At 41.6% G+C, this 22,100-nt stretch overlaps 2 protein-coding genes across 2 annotated transcripts in view; both read left to right on the forward strand.

Moving 5' to 3' along the window:
- The window catches only part of LOC131817381 (zinc finger protein 577-like), a 30,383-nt gene extending 19,555 nt beyond the window's left edge, over window positions 1-10,828 (forward strand). The window contains exons 5-8 of the mRNA XM_059150668.1: window positions 387-513; window positions 781-876; window positions 6,685-7,872; window positions 8,796-10,828. Of these exons, the coding sequence (XP_059006651.1) occupies window positions 387-513; window positions 781-876; window positions 6,685-7,872; window positions 8,796-8,914 (1,530 nt within the window). The 3' untranslated portion in view covers window positions 8,915-10,828. The remainder of the gene's footprint in view (window positions 1-386; window positions 514-780; window positions 877-6,684; window positions 7,873-8,795) is intronic.
- LOC131817398 (zinc finger protein 260-like) lies at window positions 8,927-21,899 on the forward strand. The gene is made up of 4 exons (XM_059150684.1): window positions 8,927-8,945; window positions 13,990-14,085; window positions 18,179-18,446; window positions 20,591-21,899. The coding sequence occupies exons 2-4, from the start codon at window positions 14,059-14,061 to the stop codon at window positions 20,734-20,736; spliced, it is 441 nt and encodes a 146-aa protein (XP_059006667.1). The 5' UTR covers window positions 8,927-8,945; window positions 13,990-14,058; the 3' UTR covers window positions 20,737-21,899.
- Window positions 21,900-22,100: the final 201 nt, after the last annotated feature.

Consider the following 22,100-nt stretch of genomic DNA (forward strand, 5'->3'; position numbering starts at 1 on the left):
TAATAGAATTCTGTGGTGGTGGTGTCTGAAGGTTTATGTCCTCACAAAATCCATATGTTGGGATCTTAACCCAAAGATGATGTGTAAGCAAAGGTGGGGCCTTTGCCACACAGGGAGTGGGCTCTCACCAGAATGTGACCATGCTGGCTCCTTGATCTGAGACTTCCCAGCTTCCACAACTGTGAGAAACAAATTTCTGTTTTTATAAGCTACACGATCTCTGGTATTTTCTTACAGGAACCCAAATGAACTAAGACACAAGGTCCTGCGGTACGTGAAATACTCACAGGCATAACTTACCATGGGAAAATGACTAGAATGTGTTCTGTCCCTCTTTCCTGCGACATCTGTCCCACCTTAGATTGTGTTGGCATTTGTTGTTACAGGTACCGTTAACATTCGAGGATGTGACTGTGGGCTTCTCCTGGGAGGAGTGGCAGTTACTAGCTCCATCTCAGAAGGACCTGTACCGGGATGTGATGCTTGAGAACTATAGGAACCTGGTGTCAGTGGGTGAGGACAACATCACAATCCATTGCCTTCTCTTCCTCATTCAATAAAATCAGTAGTGTCTCTGAAATATCTCCTGGTTTGGGCTAACACACTGTAGGGAATAGACTTATTCTCCTCTTTGGCGCTAGAGCGTATATGCTCTCCCTTCCCCAGGAGAAGAATTTTGCTTTACTGAAGTATAAATGATATACAGACTTTCTCCAGTTTTCACAGATTCCCCAAGCTTAAATACGTGGTGCCAAGTTTTTAATGAGTTCCCATTTACAGGTTATCAAGCCAGCAAACCAGTTTCACTCTTCCAGTTGTTGCAAGGAGAGCCACCATGGACGGTAGAGGGAGCAGCTCGGAGTCAAAGCTGTCCGGGTGAGTGAGTGAAAACCAAGAAAATGGGGAGAAAGGACAATAAAACTCCAGTTGGCCAGTGAAAGGTCAACACTTTGGAAGTGTGTGGAGAACTTTTCTTATACCAGTTGGTGACACAGAAATCTGAGCAACTCCTTTCTGTATCTTACTAATTGGGCTGTTCTTTGCCTGCTATTAAAGGATGAGGTCTTCCTTTTTTTCCTCATTTCTAGATCTGATTACAGTTTTGGCTCTTGTAGGATCCAGATTTCGTACCTCATTTCCTCCTGCCTAGCTTGTGCTGGTCTTCTCCCTTTCCTTTTCTGCGGCATTCCCGCCTCCTGTTCCTCACCGACTTGCTCCCTCATAGATGGCTTTGCATTTGGCACAATTCTCATCTTCTGCCCATCCCCACCTCTTTCGAAAGGGCTAAAATCCCTCCTTGACAACCCGCCTCACCTGAGCTCATCTAAAAACTACGTGTACCTTGTCTCTTAGGGCACCTCTGTTTACTTAATCAGCCTCTGCTTCCCCACCTTCCAGGCTCTGGGTTTTTGTGTGTGTTTTGTTTTGTTTTTTAAATCTTTTGCTTGATTCTCACATTAAAAGTTTCATTCAGGGGTGCCTGGGTGGCTCAGTGGGTTAAAGCCTCTGCTTTTGGCTCAGGTCATGATCCCAGGGTCTGGGATCGAGCCCCGCATTGGGCTCTCTGTTCAGTGGAGAGCCTGCTTCCTCCTTTCTCTGCCTGCCTCTCTGCCTACTTGTGATCTCTGTCTTGTCAAATAATAAAATCTTAAAAAAAAAAAAAAAGTTTCATTCATTCTCAAGGCCTAAGCTTTCTGTTCTTTGTTGGAAAGTCCCAAATTGCCCTCTTCTACTAACATCTAATCTGCAGTGTAACCCACTGTGTGTTGCCAGCCACCAGCACATCTGCCCTTTGATGTCCTTCCTGTATGCAAAACAGAGTCCTCCTTCCTCTCAGATAATGTCTTCACTACCATTGCGTGTATTTGAGTATATCTGAAGAGTTAAGCTCTCTGTACTTCAACAGTTATTCCCTGGTTGACATTTCCCTTTTTGTGGTCTGATCGGACCTCTAATTCTGTATTTTGCTGGCAGCCAGGATAATGATCCTGGGAAGTCCTCTTTCCTTCAGCTTTAATGTTGGAACCGGAGATCATTTTTCCTCCTGGTGAATCCTCTTACTCTTAGTGCATTTTACTTAGGTTCTGCTGTGCTGCTGTACACGTGAGGTGGTTGGCCACTGTGAGTTGCCTTGAGTTTTCTGTATTATTTCTGACAGTCTCTGCTATTTTTATTAGATTTTATTGTTTTGAAAAGTCTTTCGAGAACTGCACACTCTCAGAGGAGGCTGTGATCATTTAGTCTTGCACTGCACCAGTTGCTGCACAACATTGGCTGTTTTCACTTGTCCAGTTAGTCCCTTATAATGGCATGGCTGCATTCCTCGGTGGGCAGGGAGCATTAAAACAGTGGAATGTGGGGCGCCTGGGTGGCTCAGTGGGTTAAAGCCTCTGCCTTCGGCTCAGGTCATGATCCCAGGGTCCTGGGATGGAGCCCCGCATCGGGCTCTCTGCTCGACGGGGAGCCTGCTTCCTCTTCTCTCTCTGCTTGCCTCTCTGCCTACCAGTGATCTCTGTCTGTCAAATAAATAAATAAAATCTTAAAAAAAAATTAAAAAAAATTTCAAAACAAAACAGTGGAATGTGATAAGAAAACAGGTTGAATGAGAACTGGTTAAAAAAATAAGAGGTCTACATATATTTAGAGACTGAGAAGTAGAGTGAGAAGTTTGGGGGCTGTGGTAGGAGGAAGGTCAGAAAATGTCCCAGAGACGCCTGGGTGGCTCAGTTGGTTAAGTGGCTGCCTTCAGCTTGGGTCATGATCCCAGTTTCCTGGGATCGAGCCCCACGTCGGGCTCCTTGCTCAGCAGGGAGCCTGCTTCTCCCTCCGCCTCTGCTGCCTCTACTGCCACTCTGCCTGCCTGTGCTCGCTCTCTCTCTCTCTGTCAAATAAATAAATAAAAATCTTTAAAAAAAAAAGTGTGGGGGACGCCTGGGTGGCTCAGTGGGTTAAGCCGCTGCCTTCGGCTCAGGTCATGATCTCAGGGTCCTGGGATCAAGTCCCGCATCGGGCTCTCTGCTCAGCAGGGAGCCTGCTTCCCTCTCTCTCTCTGCCTGCCTCTCCATCTACTTGTGATTTCTCTCTGTCAAATAAATAAATAAATAAAATCTTAAAAAAAAAAAGTGTGAATTTGGTTCTGTTTTAACTTTGTAAAGCTATTTATAGATAGTCTTGCTTGATAGCTTGCTCGAGTCTTGCTTGGTAACTGGGTAGTAGCATTGAAACATAGAATGTTACAGCTTTGAGTTCTAGGAAAAATGGTAGATATGGCAGGTTGATGTTTTGTTCCTGGATGGGGAATGAATCTCTTAACTGGTGGATGACAGAGATGATGTAGGAACAGATAGAGAAAGATTGTGGCATTAGTTGAAAAAAGAAAATTTGGGAATGAGTATGTCAAGTAGATTATAATGGCAAATATAGATATGGTTTATATGGATATAAATGAGCTATGTTTGTGCTGTCCATTGTCTTGGCCACTGGCCACACACATTTAATTAACATTAATTATTTTAATTTAATTTAATTAACATTAAGTAAAATTATAAATTCAGTTTCTTTTTCTTTTTCTTTTTCTTTTTTTTTTTTTAAAGATTTTATTTATTTATTTGACAGAGATCACAAGTAGGCAGAGAGGCAGGCAGAGAGAGAAGAGGAAGCAGGCTCCCTGCTGAGCAGAGAACCTGATGCGGGGTGGATCCCAGGACCCTGGGATCATGACCTGAGCCAAAGGCAGAAGCTTAACCCACTGAGCCACCCAGGCGCCCCACAAATTCAGTTTCACTGCTACTCTGGTCACCCGCATTCAAGTGCTGAATGCCACACATGGCTAGTGGGTACCATATTAGAAAACACAGATACAGAACATTCCCAAGATTGTAAAAAATGTTGTTGAACAGCACAGTACACAGTTATAGTATGACTAAACTAAGTGGAGAAGGTCATGTTTCCACCAGTCAGTACAACTGTACTCTTCTCTGGGACAAGGGCAGATGATCCAAGGACCTTTTTTTTTCCTTTTAGAGAAAGAATGTGCATGCGCATGAGCAGGGTAAGGAGGCAGGGAGGGAGAGAGAATCTTTTTTTTTTATTTATTTTTTATTTTTTTTTATTATTTATTTGACAGAGAGAAATCACAAGTAGATGGAGAGGCAGGCAGAGAGAGAGAAAGAGGGAAGCAGGTTCCCTGCCGAGCAGAGAGCCCGATGCGGGACTCGATCCCAGGACCCTGAGATCATGACCTGAGCCGAAGGCAGCGGCTTAACCCACTGAGCCACCCAGGCGCCGGGAGAGAGAATCTTAAGCAGCGTCCACATTGAGCATGGAGCCATTTGTGGGGTTCGTTCTTACGACCCTGAGATTATGACCTGAGCCAAAATCAAAATTTGGATACCTAACTGACTGAGCTACTCTGGTGCCCTAGAGGACCTATTTTTAAATTTTAAGTGGACATATATGTGTTGATATATTAGACTGAGTGAGGTTGTATCATTTTTACATAAGCTATTGAAGTATTGAATACAGTATTACTCTTAATAGGTGATTGGTGTTTTATGTAAGTTTAGTTTTGGTGTACAGATGGAATGAAAGGGGAAAGGTTTAGTAACAAGGCAGTTGTTGAATATTTTACCTCAGTAGTCTTGGGATGAGATGCTTTAGGTCCTGCATTTTTTTTTTAAGATTTTTATTTATTTATTTGATAGACAGAGATCACAAGTAGGCAGAGGCAGGCAGAGAGAGAGGAGGAAGCAGGATCCCTGCTGAGCAGAGAGCCCGATATGGGGCTCGATTCCAGGACCCTGAGATCATAACCTGAGCCGAAGGCAGAGGCTTTAACCCACTGAGCCACCCAGGTGTCCCTAGGTCCTGCATTCTGATTTTCCAATTCTACCCCTTTGTTTTGAAAACCCACATCGTTTATATGTTTGATGAGTGATGTCTCTGGATTTATTTTCAGATGCCTCTCCCAAAACTCTTAAGACTTGGAATCCATGAAATTCTTTTTCTGGGTCTTACTCTTTCTCTCTTCATTCTTGCTATAGTACCTCATCTGGTTCTGTGTAGTTCAAATATTTAAGTACTATTTATGTACTCATGACTTAAAATTATTATCTGAAGGAGCTCCTGGATGGCTCGGTTGGTTAAGTGTCTGGCTCTTGATCTCAGGGCTGTGAGTTCAAGCCCTGTATTGATCAAGCTCCATGCCCATTTAAAAAAGTGGTATCTGAAGTCTAGAACTTTCTCCACACTCATAGATCTAACTGGAAACATCATAATTGTTCTTGAATGTGTATATTATCTCAGACCTGATATATCCCTCAAAATGTAGCGCTTGATTCTCCATAAATGCCAAACCTCTCTCCCTAATCTTCACCTTATTAAATGCCACCAGCAGCTATCCAGATGTGTAAACCACATACTGAGAAGCTATCCTGGATGATTCCCTTTTCTTCCTCTGCATTCATTCTTACAGTGAGGCTTATCTTTCCTCTTATCACTGTCATTCCCTTCTCTGTACTGTGTCCTTGTTCTTGCACATTTCTCCATCTCTGTGGTGGTCAGTCATGCTGAAGCTGCTGTTACCTCTTGCCTAAACTCTGCAGTAGCCTCCTGTGTATTCTCTCAACATCTTCATCCCTCCGGTTTATTCTTCATACAACAGCCATATTGGGATATATTGGGAAATACCAATTCAAAGTGGGTTGTGTTCCTTCCAAAAATGTTCAATAGCTTATGGCCATTGCTCTTAGCATAAAATCTAATTTATAACAAAGTCTTACTACATCATCTCTATGTTCTCAATTCTTCCTCCCTTTTCATACTTAACTATTTCCACTTCACTTAAGCTCAGGATAGTTCAGGCACACCAGCCTCTCTTGTATTTCTTGATCATGCCTAAGTTTTTTTGCCTCTGGGTTTTTGCATTGGCTGTTCTTTCTTGGAACAAGTAGGCAGAGAGGCAGGCAGAGAGAGAGTGGGCAGGAAGCAGGCTCCCTGCTGGCAGAGAGCCTGATGTGGGGCTTGATCCCAGGACCCTAGGATCATGATCTGAGCTGAAGGCAGGCGTTTAACCAACTGAGCCATGCAGGCGCCCCTTATTCTAATGTTTTTTTTTTAATATTTTATTTATTTACTTGAGAGAGAGACAGTGAGAGAGAGCATGAACGAGGAGAAGGTCAGAGAGAGAAGCAGACTCCCCATGGAGCCGGGAGTCCGATGCGGGACTCGATCCCGGGACTCCAGGATCATGACCTGAGCCGAAGGCAGTCGTCCAACCAACTGAGCCACCCAGGCGTCCCTATTCTAATGTTTAAATATCATATTGTAATATATTCCCAAACACCAGCACATTGAATATTTGTCAGGTGAATGGATCCATTCCCTTCATCTTCTTTTGTTTTATTCCAATCATAGTGTGGTTCTGTTTTTACTTTTGTCTCCATTTTGCAAGGTCCTATTTGGAAAGAAGAATCCCAAGTTATATTCATTGTAGGCTATCCGTTCTTTCTAAAGTAGCTGTTCTTCCTTCTGCAGTTTTAAAATATCTTTTTTCATAGAACATAGGGCACATTTCTCTTAGACAGGGATCTTTAAAGAGCTAGCCCAAACCATGGCACTTTTTTTTTTTTTTTACATTTTCCCCCTTAAAATTATCATGGATGTTTTCATTGTTCTTTTTCCTAGAAGAAATATGGGAGATTGACCATATGCACTGGCACCCAGAAAACCAAAATGAGAGTAAAACCTTGGAAAGAGATCAGCAAAGTTATGCACTTGGAAATAATTCTGATTTATGTGAAAGTCTTGTTCCTTTAACACAAAGACACAATAAGTTTGGCTCACATTGTAAAAGTTTGAAACCACATTTGGGTTTTGTTATTCAGAATAGAAGATATGCAGGAGAGGACTCTGATGAGTTTAGTGGATGTGGGAAATCATCAGTCTACATCCAGCAGGATACAACTCTTAGTGGACTTAAATGCCATGGATGGGTGAAACCCAGTGGCATTAGATCACAGTTCAATGAACATCAAAAAACTTATACAGAAGAGAAAGCACATGAATGCAGTAAGTGTGGGAAAGCCTTCTCCAAGAAGGCACAGCTCATTAGGCATCAGAGAACTGAAAGAGGAAAGAAGCCACACGGATGCAATGAATGTGGGAAAACATTCATGAGGAAGATTCAGCTCACTGAACACCAGAGGACTCATACTGGAGAGAAACCCCACGAATGTAGTGAATGTGGAAAAGCCTTCTCTAGAAAGTTGCAGCTCATGGTACATCAGAGAACTCATACAGGAGAGAAACCCTACGCGTGCATTGAATGTGGCAAAGCCTTCAGCCGGAAGTGCCGGCTCAGTAGACATCAGCGATCTCACACTGGAGAGAAACTCTACGGATGCAGTGTGTATGGGAAAGCCTTCTCCCAGAAGGCATACCTCATTGCACATCAGAGACTTCACACGGGGGAGAAGCCTTATAAATGCAGTGAATGTGGAAGAACTTTCTTTTTCAAGTCGGACCTGACCAAGCATCGGAGAATTCACACAGGAGAGAAACCTTACGGATGCAGTGAGTGTGAAAAAGCCTTCAGGAGCAAGTCAAAGCTCATTCAGCATCAGCGAACTCATACTGGAGAGAGACCGTATGAGTGCAGCGAATGTGACAAAGCCTTTGCCCACGTGTCGGTCCTCATTAAACATAAGAAAACTCACACAAGAGAGAAAGCTATAAATTCACTGAAGGTGAAGAAACCTTCCTTAGGGAGTCCTAGCTCTTTGTACATGAGTGAACTTGCACAGGAGCAAAGCAACATGAACACAGTGCCTGTGGAAATACCTTCTTTGGGAACTCAGCCCTCGTTAAACCTCCGTGAGTTCCTCGGGGGTAGAAATGTAGTGTTTGTGGAACAGCCTTTTCTAAGAAGTCAGGCCTCAGTAGGTAATCGGGAATTTCCATAGGGAATAAGTCTTGCAAATGCAGTGAATGTGACACCCTCTTTGATAAATTATGTCTTATATATTATAGACATTGTGTAGGAAAGTGGTACCAAAATATATCTGATATCAGAAAAGCCTGTAGCAAGAATCCTCGACATATGTCAGAGTTCATTTTGGACACAAATGCTATGGGATGCACTGGTGGTATAGAGGTATAGAGGTGGTATAGAGGATAAGTCTGTGAGAATTCAGACTTACTAAATTTCTATGAAATTTCACTGGGCAGCAATGCAGATAATGTGAGAAAACCTTTTCCTGGAGGTGATACCTCCATTGGTATCGAAGAATTCCCACAGGACCAGAACATTAGGAAAGAATGTGGTGATGATTTCAGTGATAAGTTCTCCCTCATCCCATCAGAGAAGTGTAGAAACATACCTCTAGAGACATTGAATATGGACAGCGTTTTCAGTAAAATGTGGAAGAACTCATAGGAAGGAGAAACCCCTGAACACAATAAAAGATGGAAATTCTAAGATGGGGATTCTTTGCCAAACTAACAAATGTGTCACAATTTTGAATCTTGGGAATCTGGGAAAGACTTCTCTAATAAATGAAATCCTGTGTTATGTAGCAAAAACCTGTGAATGTGATGAATATGGAGCTACAACTTTATTAGTCTCTTATGGCTGTTGTAACAAATAACCATGCATTTGGTGGCTTAAAACTACACAGTATTATCTTATAGCTCTGGAGTTCTAGAATCTGAAATGCATCTTGCTGGACAAGGGGTTGACAGGGCTCCATTTCTTTTTGGAGGCTCCAGGGAGAACCTGTTTTTCTTTGTCATTCCAGCTGCTAGAATTTGCCTGAATTTGTGGTTTGCAGACCTCTTCTACCTTCAAAGCCAGCAGTGGCTGGTCAACTCTTCCATCACTCTGACACTGACTCTTGCCTCCCTCTCCTACATGTAAGGACCTGTGTGACTACACTGGGCCCACCCAGGTAATCTAGGATAACCTCCCTGTCTTAAAATCAGCTAATTAGCAACTGTAACTCCACCTACTACCTTGATTCCCCTTGCCTTATACTGTGACATACTCACAAGTCCTGGAGGTTAGGATGTAGACATCTTTGGGGGCCATTATTCTGCCTCCTTCAGACCACCCTCTGGCACCCACTTATTTGTATCCATACCACATGAAAAATACATTCAGTCTGTCTCAGCACCTCCAGATGTCTCAACCTATTACAATACGAACTCAAAGTCTAAAATTCCATCTAAATCTTGAGTTTAAACACTCTAAATCAAGAATTGGTTGAGGCTCGGGGCGCCTGGGTGGCTCAGTGGGTTAAGCCGCTGCCTTCGGCTCAGATCATGATCTCAGGGTCCTGGGATCGAGTCCCGCATCGGGCTCTCTGCTCACCAGGGAGCCTGCTTCCCTCTCTCTCTCTCTGCCTGCCTCTCCGACTACTTGTGATTTCTCTCTGTCAAATAAATAAATAAAATCTTTAAAAAAAAAAAAAAAAGAATTGGTTGAGGCTCTGGATATGATTTGTCCTGAGGCACAGTTCCTCTCTATGAGCCTGTGAAATTCTAGAAACGATTCACATGACCCTAAAATACCTAATTACATCTTTTACTTTAAATGCCTTTTGCCACATAATGTAACATAGTTACAGGGTCTGGAGATTAGGACATGAACATCTTTGGGAGTCCATTCTGCCTACCACAAAAACATTAGATGTCAGAGTATTCATACTACAGGATTCCTACCTAGCCATTAAATAAATCTAGAGAAGCGTGTTCACAGAGAAGTAATTATCTTTGATAATTACAGTCCAAATACAGTAACTTTTTTTCTATAATCAGGGACTCTTAAACCTGTGTCATTAGATGTGACAGCAAGAATACTATTAAGATACATAAATGATCAGTGCTGGAAAAGAATTCATAAATGCTCTAAAGGAATGTGAAATTTATGTGCTGCAAATGCTGTCAAACGTATTTGTATGTATTCTGAAATCGTATAAATCAACATCCTATTCTGACTGTAGAATGCATATTCCATAATGCACCTAAGTAACAGAATTCTTCACAGCCAATTCCAACAACCTTTTTTGTTTAACAGGAAATGTTTAATTTTATTCACTCAGTAAGTAACAAAAAGGGAATAGGCAAAATATATGAATGGCCTGTCTTCAGACATAGAGTAATAGGAAGATCAGCACAGCTAACTTGAAAGAAAGGAAAAAAATGAAGGGAGTCTTATGACTACCCCAGCCTGGACAGAGTTTCCATTCTGTAGCATAGGGAGGGGGAATCTCATCAGATCTTGGCAGTCTCTCCAAATCGAGGCAGAGTTTAGAGTTTGGAGAATTCAAGGTGACTCAAATTTATGGTGCAGGTTAAAGGAGAGGAGAGGGCTGCACCCAAGGCGAACCCATTTCTCCACATGATTTGAAGTTGTAATCAGCACATATGTGTGAGGAAACTCCCTGGGCTGGAGGAAGAACCACTGGAACGATCAGGCAGAACTATCCTTGGAACTTGCACAGGTTGGGAGTAATTTGTTTCCACCAGTTGGGATGGAAACCCCTCCCAATATTTGGAAAGTCACAGCGGAACTTAGAAAAATAGTGCCTCAGTGGGTCACTCAGATTGGCTCTAGAGTAATGGCTGCTCTGAGCTCTCCAGACAAAGGATAGATACAAGCTGCTACAAAACCAAACGGTTTCCAAGCAGTTTAACTGTTTCCCAGACCTACACCCAGTAGTATTTAAAGAAGAGAAAAGCAGTCCATCAACTGAGAAAACCAACAATGTGGAAATCAGTGTCTGGCATCTAGTCAAAACTTACCCAGGTATGCAAAAAAACAAAAAACAAACAAACAAACAAAAAAAACAAAATTAGGACTTAAAAACATGACGAAAGGTCAGTAGAGACCCAGGATTGACTTGGGTGACAGAATTAACAGAAAATGATGTCAAAACAGCTATTATAGATACTCTGTCTGCTTAAGAATATTGTAGTAAATGGATTATAAAAATTACTGTGGGGTTTCTCTCCACATCAGCAAAGGGGTAGATGAGGCCAGTCTAGTGACTGGAGCCCCAACCCTAGGTTGTTCAGCCTTCCAGGAAGAGGCCAGAAGGAGATCATTTCCATCAGTGAGGACCTGATCCCATGAGGAGGAGACCCAAGCCCAGCTGAAGTTGGGGAGTGTAGTTTGGTCTCTTTCTAGTCCCTCTGGCTTTTCTGGGAACTGAGGCACCTGTGCTGAGGCACAGTTTTCTGGAAGGTGCAGTTTGGGATATATTGTCTTCCTAGTTAGTGGCTAGTGCTTCTTGGCTGTTTGGCTGCCATAGGGGTTCTGGAACATGCAGTCCATCTGCCTTTGTTCTTCTTCAAATGAGAATTCTGCCTGGGTTCAAGTAGCTATTAAAGAGGGTGCCTGTCAGACCCTATTAAAGATGACTGGGGCTTCTATATGCAGCACTTGAGGGAATTGGTTTTCTTGGGGTCGATTCCAAGCTCATCCTGTGGCTCAACTTGGACAAGGTGAGATCTTGGTAGGTCTTTTCCTGCTGTGTGACTGCAGCAAGAGATGGCTCTAGAGAGCTCTTGTTGTGTGGGAGGCATTTGCCCTCATTCCTCCTGCTCTGGGGGGCTAGGTGGACCCCATATTAGGAGCTTGGGAGGGGAATTTGTGGGTCCTACTGAACCTTACTGTTCCCTTGATCCCATCCCTTCTGCTCCTGATCTCAGAAAAAAGCTTTGGTAGTCTGTGTTCTGTGGAGTGTTTTGTCCTGGCCTCCTCTTAACAGCTCTTGTCACCACAAACAGAAAAACTTCTAGAGCAATGTCTGCCATGCAGTGCCTTGAAGACTAAGCAAGAAATTTTGAAATAGTATTGGTATGAATGGGATGATGATTTCAGTGGAAAGAAATTTGATTTACCTACTTTAGAACCTCACAACACAGTCTATACAGATTTACAGATTCTACCTACTTTTGTCTTGATTTCCAGTCTAGAACTTGGGTCTCTAGATTTTTGAACCTGCCAGACTTCAGGGAAGAAGTCCAGAATCAGCTATCCCACAAGAAGTTGCCTAGTGCTAGTTCTGTATAGGGGAGCAGTTACTCCAGGTTTGGCTTTCTCTGTATTTGTGTTTTAGGGATGAAGGTAGACTAGAAATTCCTAGCTAGTGTGTGGGCTGATTGATCTGCTCTCTGAGGGCTCCATTTTCTTTCTTTCTTTCTTTCTTTCTTTTTAAGACTTTATTTATTTATTAGACAGACAGAGATCAAAAGTAGGCAGAGGGGGAGGCAGGCTCCCCACTGAGCAGAGAACCCAAGGCGGGGCTCCATCCCTGGACCCTGGGATCACGACCCGAGCCAAAGACAGAGGCTTAACCCCCTGAGCCACCCAGGCGCCCCGAGCATCCAACTCTTGACTTGGGCTTGGATCACGATATCAGAGTCGTGGGACTGAACCCTGTGTTGAGCTCCACACTGAGTGTTGAGCCTGCTTGGGATTCTCTCTCTCCTCCCCACCCACCACCCCAAACCCCTGCACTCATATGTGCTCTCTCTAAAAAAAGGAACTCATCCCCTATGAAAAGAAGGGTGTTGAGTAATTGTCAAAACTAAAAGCTGGGGTGCCTGGGTGGCTCAGTGGGTTAAGCCTCTGCCTTCGGCTCAGGTCATGATCTCAGGGTCCTGGGATTGAGCCCCCGCATCAGGCTCTTTGCTCAGCGAGGAGCCAGCTTCCCCCTCTCTCTCTCTGCCTGCCTCTGTACCTACTTTAGAACCTCTTCCTCTGTCAAATAAATAAAATACTTTTTTAAAAAAAGAATATTAAGGGCGCCTGGGTGGCTCAGTGGGTTAAGCCGCTGCCTTCGGCTCAGGTCATGATCTCAGGGTCCTGGGATTGAGTCCCACATCGGGCTCTCTGCTCGGCAGGGAGCCTGCTTCCTCCTCTCTCTCTCTCTGCCTGCCTCTCTGCCTACTTGTGATCTCTCTCTGTCAAAAAAAAAAAAAAAAAAAAGAATATTAAAAAAAATCTCTAAAAGCTTGTCTGTCATTGAAATGTGTCCTTTATTCTTTTTTTTTTTTAAGATATTTATTTATTGGACAGAGACACAGTGAGAGTGGCACAAGCAGGGGGAGTGGGAGAGGGAGAAACAGACTTCTCACTGAGCAGGATGAGATTTGGGGCTCCATGTAGGGTTCCGTGTGGGGCTCAATGTTGGTCCTGGGATCATGACCTGAGCCAAAGACAGAGGCTTAACAACTGAGCCACCCAGGTGCCCCTTGTCTCCTTTACTCTTAATCAGAGCTTGCTTGTCAGATAGGCAGAACCAGAAAAGACAATAGACTAAAAATGCTGATGATTTCCAAAGAACAGAAGAAAATGACCAAGGCCCTGGTGGGTTTTTGTTTCTTGCCCTTGTCATCATGGATTTGCAGAGGCTTATAAAAATAACAATTGGAAACATACAAACACTCCTAAATTCAGAACTGAAGGAAGAACAAACCATACAGTCAACATTAGGGCAAAGGTAGAATAAAATGTAGACCACTGAATTTGCTAAAGGAATGCAGGTAAATAGATATATAAGAACGTATGATGTAGGGGGGCCGGCTGGCTCAATCGGTTAAGCAGCTGCCTTGGGAAGAGTGGCAGCTACTAGGTTCTGCTCAGAAGAATCTATATCTGGGTATGATGCTAGAGAATTCTAGCAATCTGTGACAAAAGTTAAAGATGATTGCTCTGTGTCATGCAAATTGTCACAGACCATAGCCTTTCCTTTTTCAGTTGCCCTGGCTTCCAAAGAGCTCCAAGATACTGGAGTTCAGTTTATAGGCAATAGATTATTAGTCTGTCTTCTGTTCCCAGATAGAATTTGTGTGCTCTCACCTTAGATAGATACTTGATCTGTCAAGGTGAAACTGTCAATTCCTGAGACTTTCATGCTTTTCCTTAGATGTCTCCCACCAAGTCCAATTATAAGTGTCCAAGTCTTTGTCATTTCCCATGAACAGGCTATCTAGCTACCAAGCCAGAAATGATCCTTAATTTTGACCATAAAGAAGAGTGATGGAGCATAGAAAATGAAATGCAATGTCAGTACTTTTCAGGTAAGTGAACAACTGAGAACAAGAAGATGTGAGACTTTGAAAGTAACGTAGTTGGCCATGAGAGGATGACCCCTTCCAAATGCATTTTACCAAGGGTCAGGCTTTAGAGGTCCTTACCAACACCTAAATAATTAATGAGGATCTCATTTGCCTGGTGTTTTGGGGAGATGTGCTTCTCTTTTTCTCTCTTTGGATTGATTTATGTTTGGTAGAATGTTTCCTGTACAGCTTCCAAACCTCCTCCTCCTCTTCTATTTCCTCTGTGGCAGTGGCCCTTCCTGTTTTCTCAGCAGCTCTTATTTTCACCCCTTTACCTGATCAAGGGATGTCACAATTCTAGTTAACACAGAAGCCTTTTATCCTAGGTTCAGGTTTTTGGACTTCAGTGGGCCTTTTCTGAATGTATCAAAACAAGCTAGAAGGTGGGAATGTTGACCACAGTGGTGGTGTCTAAATATATTAGAACTTGTTGTCTGCTGCATAAAGAATTAGAAAAGAATCAGTAAGAGAGGTGCCTGGGTTGCTCAGTCGATTGGGCCTCTGCCTTCGACTTGCATCCTGATCCCAGCGTCCTGGGATCAAGCCCTGCCTCGGGCTCCTTGCTTGGTGGGAGGCCTACTTCTCCCTCTCCCACTCCCCCTGCTTGTGTTCCTTCTCTCGCTGTATCTCTCTCTGTCAAATAAATAAATAAAATCCTTTAAAAAAAAAAAAAAAAGAATCAGTAAGAGGGGTTAACTATGCTTATCTTTGAATGAGAAGCCAAGATTCTTCATTCCAACCTGCCTCTACCAGATGTTTGTTCAAGACTTAATGTTGGCATCTGTCTTCGGTCATTGTCTGGCCTGATGGATGGACTTTGTCCATTCTCTGGGCATCTTCAAAAGTCTCCAGAGTCAGAGATCATGAAGCTTCATCCTTGCCTATTTCTATCATTTGTTCCTAGTGTGGTTTATTCATTTCCATGGCCTTAAGAATACTATTTATAGGGGCGCCTGGGTGGCTCAGTGGGTTGAGCCGCTGCCTTCGGCTCAGGTCATGATCTCAGGGTCCTGGGATCGAGTCCCACATCGGGCGCTCTGCTCAGCAGGGGGCCTGCTTCCCTTCCTCTCTATCTGCCTGCCTCTGTCTACTTGTGTTCTCTGTCTGTCAAATAAATAAATAAAATCTTTAAAAAAAAATACTATTTATATGTGATGAGCCCCAAATTTCTGTCTCCAACCTAGACTTTCTTTTATTTATTTATTTATTTATTTATTTATTTATTTATTTATTTTTAATTTGACAGAGATCACAAGTAGGCAGAGAGGCAGGCAGAGAGAGAGGAAGGGAAGCAGGCTCCCTGCTGAGCAGATAGCCCGATGTGGGACTCGATCCCAGGACCCTGAGATCATAACCTGAGCTGAAGGCAATGGCTTAACCCACTGAGCCACCCAGGCACCCCTCTTCTTTTATCCATACACATTTGCCTATGTGTTTCATCTCTCCACTCGGAGATCTAATAACTACTTCAAACGTCATGTCACTCTTGGTTCCTCTTCTCACTCACACCACAAATCCAGTCCATCAGCGAGTGTCGTCTGTACTTTATCCTCATTGTATCTGGAGGTCCTCTACTCCTTTCTGTAACTATTTTTTCACCCAAGCCCCAACATCCATTGTCTCTTGCCAAAATTATTATAGTTTTCTTGAGAATGCTCTCACTTCTTTATTCTTGCTTCTCTCTATTCTCCACGTAATAGCCAGATTTCTTGGTCTTTTTTATTATTTAAATAACAATAAATATTCTTGGTCTTTTATTATTATTATGTAATAGAAGTCAGTTGTTCCATCCTCTTACCCCCAAAATTCATGAAGACAAAAAGAAACTTTAGAAACATGCAAACTTATAAATACATCAGGTTCCGACAATTATCTGAGTATGGAAGATAACTAAACTGTTATATGGAAATAACAGTCTTCTGAGTTGGAGGAAAGAGGGAAAGATCTAAAGTATAATCTAAATTTTCCCAAGCACAGTCCACAATCCTAAAAATAGTATTTATGTCACAATACTTAAGACCTCGTTAGTGTGTTAACTGATATATATCACACGGGATGATATTCTTTTTTTTTAAAAAAAGATTTTATTTATTTATTTGACAGACAGAGATCACAAGTAGGCAGAGAGGTAGGCAGAGAGAGAGGAGAAAGCAGGCTCCCTGCCGAGCAGAGAGCCCGACTCGGGGCTCGATCCCAGGACCCTGGGATCATGACCTGAGCCGAAGGCAGAGGCTTTAACCCACTGAGCCACCCAGGGGCTCCACAGGATGACATTCTTAAAGTGAAAATCAGGACATGTTATCTCTCCCACTAATACCTTGAATGGCATTCTGTTACTATTAGTATAATATCCAAATTCCTCCTACATGTAAGCATTTACTGACTCCTGCCTAAATTTTTGCTTTTTTTATGTAAAAAGTTTTTGAAGTGTAACATACACAAAAATATATAGATATAAGGATACAGCTCAGTTAATTTTTACAGTCAGTATACTGTATAGCCAGCACTAGATCAAGAGTACCAGAGTACTGTGCAGGGTGCCATTGTGTGAACATAAAACAAATTCTCCCTTCCACGTTCAGGGTGTTATAAGTAATACTCCTACATATCTTAACATAAAGGTCCTTTATTTTATATTTTTCTCCTATTGAAAATGTTTATTTCTGAGCAATTTAGACTTAGTGAGAAATCCCAAAATTATACATTAATTTCTTACATACTCTTTTTTTATTCATTTATTTGAGAGAGAGGGAAAGAGAGAGAATGAGTGGGATTAGGGGCAGAGGGAGAAGCAGACTCCCTGCAGAGCAGGGAGCCTGACACGGGGCTCAGTCCCAGGATCCTGAGATCATGACCTGAGCCCAAGGCAGACGCTTAACCGACTGAATCACCCAGGTGTCCCTTACATATTCTTTTTTCTAGATTTCCCTAAGTGGTAATATTTTATCACATTTGCATTATCACATTCTATCCACCTATTATTCCATTCACACACATACACACATCCTGTTTTTCTGAACTCTTTATACCAAAATACTTGAATGTGTATTTCCTAGAAATAAGTTAATTTTTCCAAGTAAACAAAATACTAAAAAAAAAAAAAATCAGAATATTAGTATGGATATAGAACCATTACCGAATCTACAGAGCTTACTCAGATTTTACTGATTGTCTCATTACTGTTTTTTATAGTAAATGGAAAAAAATATTTTTCTGGACATTTCCTTATTATCCTGCTCATTCTATTGTGGGTACATTGGCTTTCACTCAGAAGTCAGAGCTCACTAATTATGACCCAAATCCTTTAGGTAAGAAACCATATGGATGGAATAAATGTGCAGTGAATTCTTATGAACCTCTCATGACCTTGCTTCAGAGAACTTGTGCAGGAAAGAAATCTCATTAATGCTGTGATTGTAGGAAAGCCTTTCCCAGTAAGTTAAAGCTAATTACTCATCAACAAACTCACACAGAGGACAGACCGTTTGGGTGCAATCAATGTCCAAAAGCCTTCATTACAAAGTCAGCACTCATCTGTCATCAGAAAACTCATCATAGAGAAGGGAAATCCTATGTAAGCAGTAAATGCAGGAAAGCTTGTCCTTGGAAGTCAAAACTCACTTTACATCAGAGAACTCATTCAGGAGAGAGACCTTTCAGATGCAGAGTATGTGATAAAGCCTTCATGGTTCAGACACATCTGACTGCACATCAGAGAACTCACACAGGAGAGAAACCATACGAATGCTCAGATTGTGAGAAAGCCTTCTCAAAAAAGGCTCAGCTCATAATCCATCAATGAATTCACACAGGAGAGAGACCATATGGATGTAGTGAATGTCAACAAGCCTTCATCCAGAAGTCAGATCTCACTAATCATAAGAAAACTCAGCATGTAGTCAGGAAATCTCATGGATGCAGTGAATGTGGGAAGGTTTTGTCCTCTAAGTCAACTCTTATTATACATCAGAGAACGCATACAGGTGAGAAGCCCTTCAAATGCAGTGTATGTGATAAAGCTTTCACATTGAACGCACATCTTATTGTCCATCAGAGAATTCATACAGGAGAGAAACCATATGAATGTTCAGACTGTGAGAAAGCCTTCTCCACTAAGGCACATCTTACGATTCATCAGCGAATTCACACAGGAGAAAGACCATATGGCTGCGGCAAATGTCAGCAGGCTTTTATCCAGAAGTCTGGTCTCACTAACCATCTGCAAAATTGTCACGCGAGAGTGAAATCTCATGGATGCAGTGAATGTGGGAAGGTTTTGTCCTATAAGTCAACTCTCATTATACATCAGAGAACCGATACAGGTGAGAAGCCTTTCAAATGTGATGTCTATAATAAAGCCTTTATAGCTAAATCCTATCTTACTGTACATCAGATAATTAATACAGGAGAGAAACCATATGAATGCTGTGATTGTAAGAAAGCATTTGCTACTTTGTCAACTCTCATTGGGCATCAGAGAACTCACACAGAAGAGAGGCCCTATGGGTGCAACAAATGTCCAAAAGCCTTCTTCCGGAAGTCAGCTCTTATTAATCATCAGCAAACTCAGCATAGGAGAAAATTCTCTATGCAATGACTATAGGAATGTGAGAAATAGTTTTTGATTAATCCTGTCTATTCAGAGAACTCATATAAAATAGAAATGTCATGGACGCTTTGATTATAGTAAACCATTCTGGAACTTCTATAGGAATTAAACCTTCTAGATGCAATGAAAGCTGTAAGCCTTTCATCTGAAGACTCCTCTCAGTATACCACAGGGATCGCACAAAAAGAGAGAAACATTGTAAATGCAGAGATTGTCAAAAATGTCATTTGAAACTCACAGGCTATGTGTTTAGGAGGAAACACCTGTGGATGCAGTGAAAGTGGAAAATCATTCTTTTCAAGTCACATTTGTTACACATTAGGATATTCATTCAGGGGAGGGATCTTGCAGTTGTAGTGAGTGCAGAAAAGATAAGAAAAATCACATCTCATTGTACATCGTATTTGACTTTATTATTTTTTGGAATGATATGGAGGAACATGTCATTTTTTGGAATTACATGGAGGAACATAATTTTTAGGAGTTAATAAAATTTATTAAACATAAATATTATGCTTATAACATTTTATTAGACAAAATATTAAGTAATAAAATCTCATGGAAATAGAAATGTTCTATTTCCTTATATCAGAATACCTTATAATATATAATTTGACTTAATAAGAATTCTAAAGCATTATACTGCATAAATTTGCTGTCCATATTTTTACTGTCTTTTGTAGTGTTTCTGCCAAGTGTGATGAACTATCACTACTTGAAACTGCTATTGTTCTAGAGCTTTATTTTTTAGATATGCAAAAGTGATAAAAGATTTACATGGAATACTAAAAAATAAGCAACATATGAGACAAAGGGGGAGAAAAGACTTGTGTTCACGTGTGTGTTCATGTATATTTATTGCAATTGCTGTATAATGCAGGAACTTTGAATTTATTATGAAAACATGTCCTTGGGGACTAGAAACATTTTCTCTCTTAGCATTTCCTAAAATGCCCAGTATTTACTAATATTAAGGATAACACTGCAGAAGTTGGAATTCTTGAACATAGCAGGAATGGAAAGTGGTTCACTTGCTGTGGAAAACAATTTCACAATTCCTCTAAAAAGTTAAATATAGGAGACGCCTGGGTGGCTCAGTTGGTTAAGCGGCTGCCTTCGGCTCAGGTCATGATCCCAACGTCCTGGGATTGAGTCCCACATCGGGCTCCTTGCTCAGCAGGAAGCCTGCTTCTCCCTCTGCCTCTGCCTGCCACTCTGTCTGCCTGCACTCACTCACTCTGACAAAAAAAAAAAAAAAAAAAAGTTAAATATAAAATTACTATATGACCCTGGAGTGCCACCCGCAGCTATATATTGAGCAAAATTGAAATTGAAAGCAGGTACTTCAGTACTTCTAAATGAATGTTCACAGCAGCACTGTTCACAATAACCAAAAGGTGGAAGTAATCCAAGTGTCCCATCAGTGGATGAATGGATCAGCAAAATGTGGTACGTGTGTGTATATACATGTATTCACATAGATATACATAATGAATATTGATTACCTATGCAAGTGAAATGTTGAATGAACATAAGCCTCCAAAACATGATAACTGAAAAAAGCCAGACACAAGGGACCCCATATTGTATTCCTGTTTATATGAAATGTGGAGAAGAGGTAAATCTATAGAGATGGCAAATTGGTGGGTTCCAGGGCCTGGGGAGAAGAAAGCATGAAGACTGACTTTTTAGTGGTTATGGATTTGTTTGTTTCTTTTTTAGAACGATAAAAGTGGGAACTAGGTAGAGGTGGTAGTTGCTTAACATTGTGAATGTAGTAAACATCACTGGATTGTATACTTCAAAATGCTAATTTTGTTTTATGTATATTTTTACGTCAATAACTACCGCTTCCAGTCTGCGACGAGAGAAGAATTAGGCACAAACAAGTCAGCTGCAAGAGATTGGGAGCAGTGGACAACGGTCGAAAAGGACTGCTGCCAGGAGCTACTCCACAGTCTCACTTTTATTGGGTAGAAAACAATAGCCAACAGAAGGACTGATGAAGGTCACACGTTAGTCCCGTCTTGCAGCAAGGAGGAGGGTAAAGTTTCTAGTTAACCAGGCACATTCAAAGGACTCATCTAACAACGGGCGCTTCTGGGAAGAGAAAGGAGCAATAACGGATAAGGGAAGCAGGCGGTTTTCGTTCCACCCTGAGCTGACCGGGTGTTCCCGGGTGCTCGGCTTCCCTGAAGCAGGCGGCGTTCCGCCCTGGGCAGGCCGGGCGTTCCTGGCTGCCCGGCTTCTGTGAAGGGGCGGCATTCCGCCCTGAGCGAGCCGGGCGTCCCCAGCTGCCCAGCTTCACGATCATACATCGGCCTTCTCCCCAAAGACCTGTTGCCAGTATGTATTTCTTAAGGCCATGTCTAAATGTGCTTGGTAACTAGTAAAATCCTCCAGGGGTTACAGTTTAAGTAACATTGTTCCGAGGGGCAGCAGCAAATAATGCATATATTTGGAAAAAGTACCATTGAAAAACTGTTGATTTTTATCTGTATTTTGAGTGCCAGCATTCTTGCAATGATAAGGCAAGATTAAATGGTAAAATATTAATGGTAATTAATGAAAAAATAACTGCTTAGCAAAACAGATGCAAATATATCTTCTTCATCTTAATAGGTATTAGCTACCAAAGCTTGACAGCTAACTTCACACTGAATGAGCAAACTTGAGAGATGTTCCCTAGTTGTTTGGCAGTGAGGTCTGCTGCAGCATCTCTCCTGAGCTAGAGATCTTAACCAGCACAATATGTCAATAATAAAAATGAAAGGGCTTACTATTGCAAATGAAGAAAAAAGTTGTCATTATTTGCAGATGACCTGATTGCCTAGATGGAATGACAGGTGAATCCACAGACAGCCACGGAGAATAGTAAGAGTTCAACAGGATTCTCTGGATACTTGATCAATATGCAGCTTCAGTTGAGTGCCAATAAAGTGCTAGTATATAAATACATTATCATACTAAGGAAGCATCATAAAGTCCTACATCCTTGAGTGGTTTTTTAAAAATCATGTTGATTTTTGTCAAAAGCTATTTTTAGCATCAATATTGACAGTCATAGAATTTTCTTCTTAGATATATTAAGTGAATTTTATAATAATAAAACATATATGGTGCATTTTAGCGTTATTATTTTATTAATAAAATTCCTGTTCTTTCATTCCTGGTATATGTCTCACATTTTTTTTTTTACTGCCATATTTCTAGTATTTTTTTCTTTGGCCCATGTTTTATGAGGAGGAATACTTTAAATTTCTAAATATAAGCAACACATTCAATCCTACATTTATTACTTATTGCTAAAGCACATACACACACATACATATGTTTTTTTAAAAACAGGACGAAAACTGCTGGAATG

Source organism: Mustela lutreola, chromosome 16, assembly GCF_030435805.1.
Source record: "Mustela lutreola isolate mMusLut2 chromosome 16, mMusLut2.pri, whole genome shotgun sequence".
NCBI classification, from domain to species: Eukaryota; Metazoa; Chordata; class Mammalia; order Carnivora; family Mustelidae; genus Mustela; species Mustela lutreola.

What these genes read in the sequence shown, in the direction of transcription:
- LOC131817398 (XM_059150684.1), top strand. Translation starts at nt 14,059, where the DNA reads ATGAAATGCAATGTCAGTACTTTTCAG. An exon ending in GCAATGTCAGTACTTTTCAG is followed by an intron (nt 14,086 to 18,178) that starts GTAAGTGAACAA and finishes ATTGTCCATCAG; the next exon opens with AGAATTCATACAGGAGAGAA. An exon ending in ACATCAGAGAACCGATACAG is followed by an intron (nt 18,447 to 20,590) that starts GTGAGAAGCCTT and finishes TACCGCTTCCAG; the next exon opens with TCTGCGACGAGAGAAGAATT.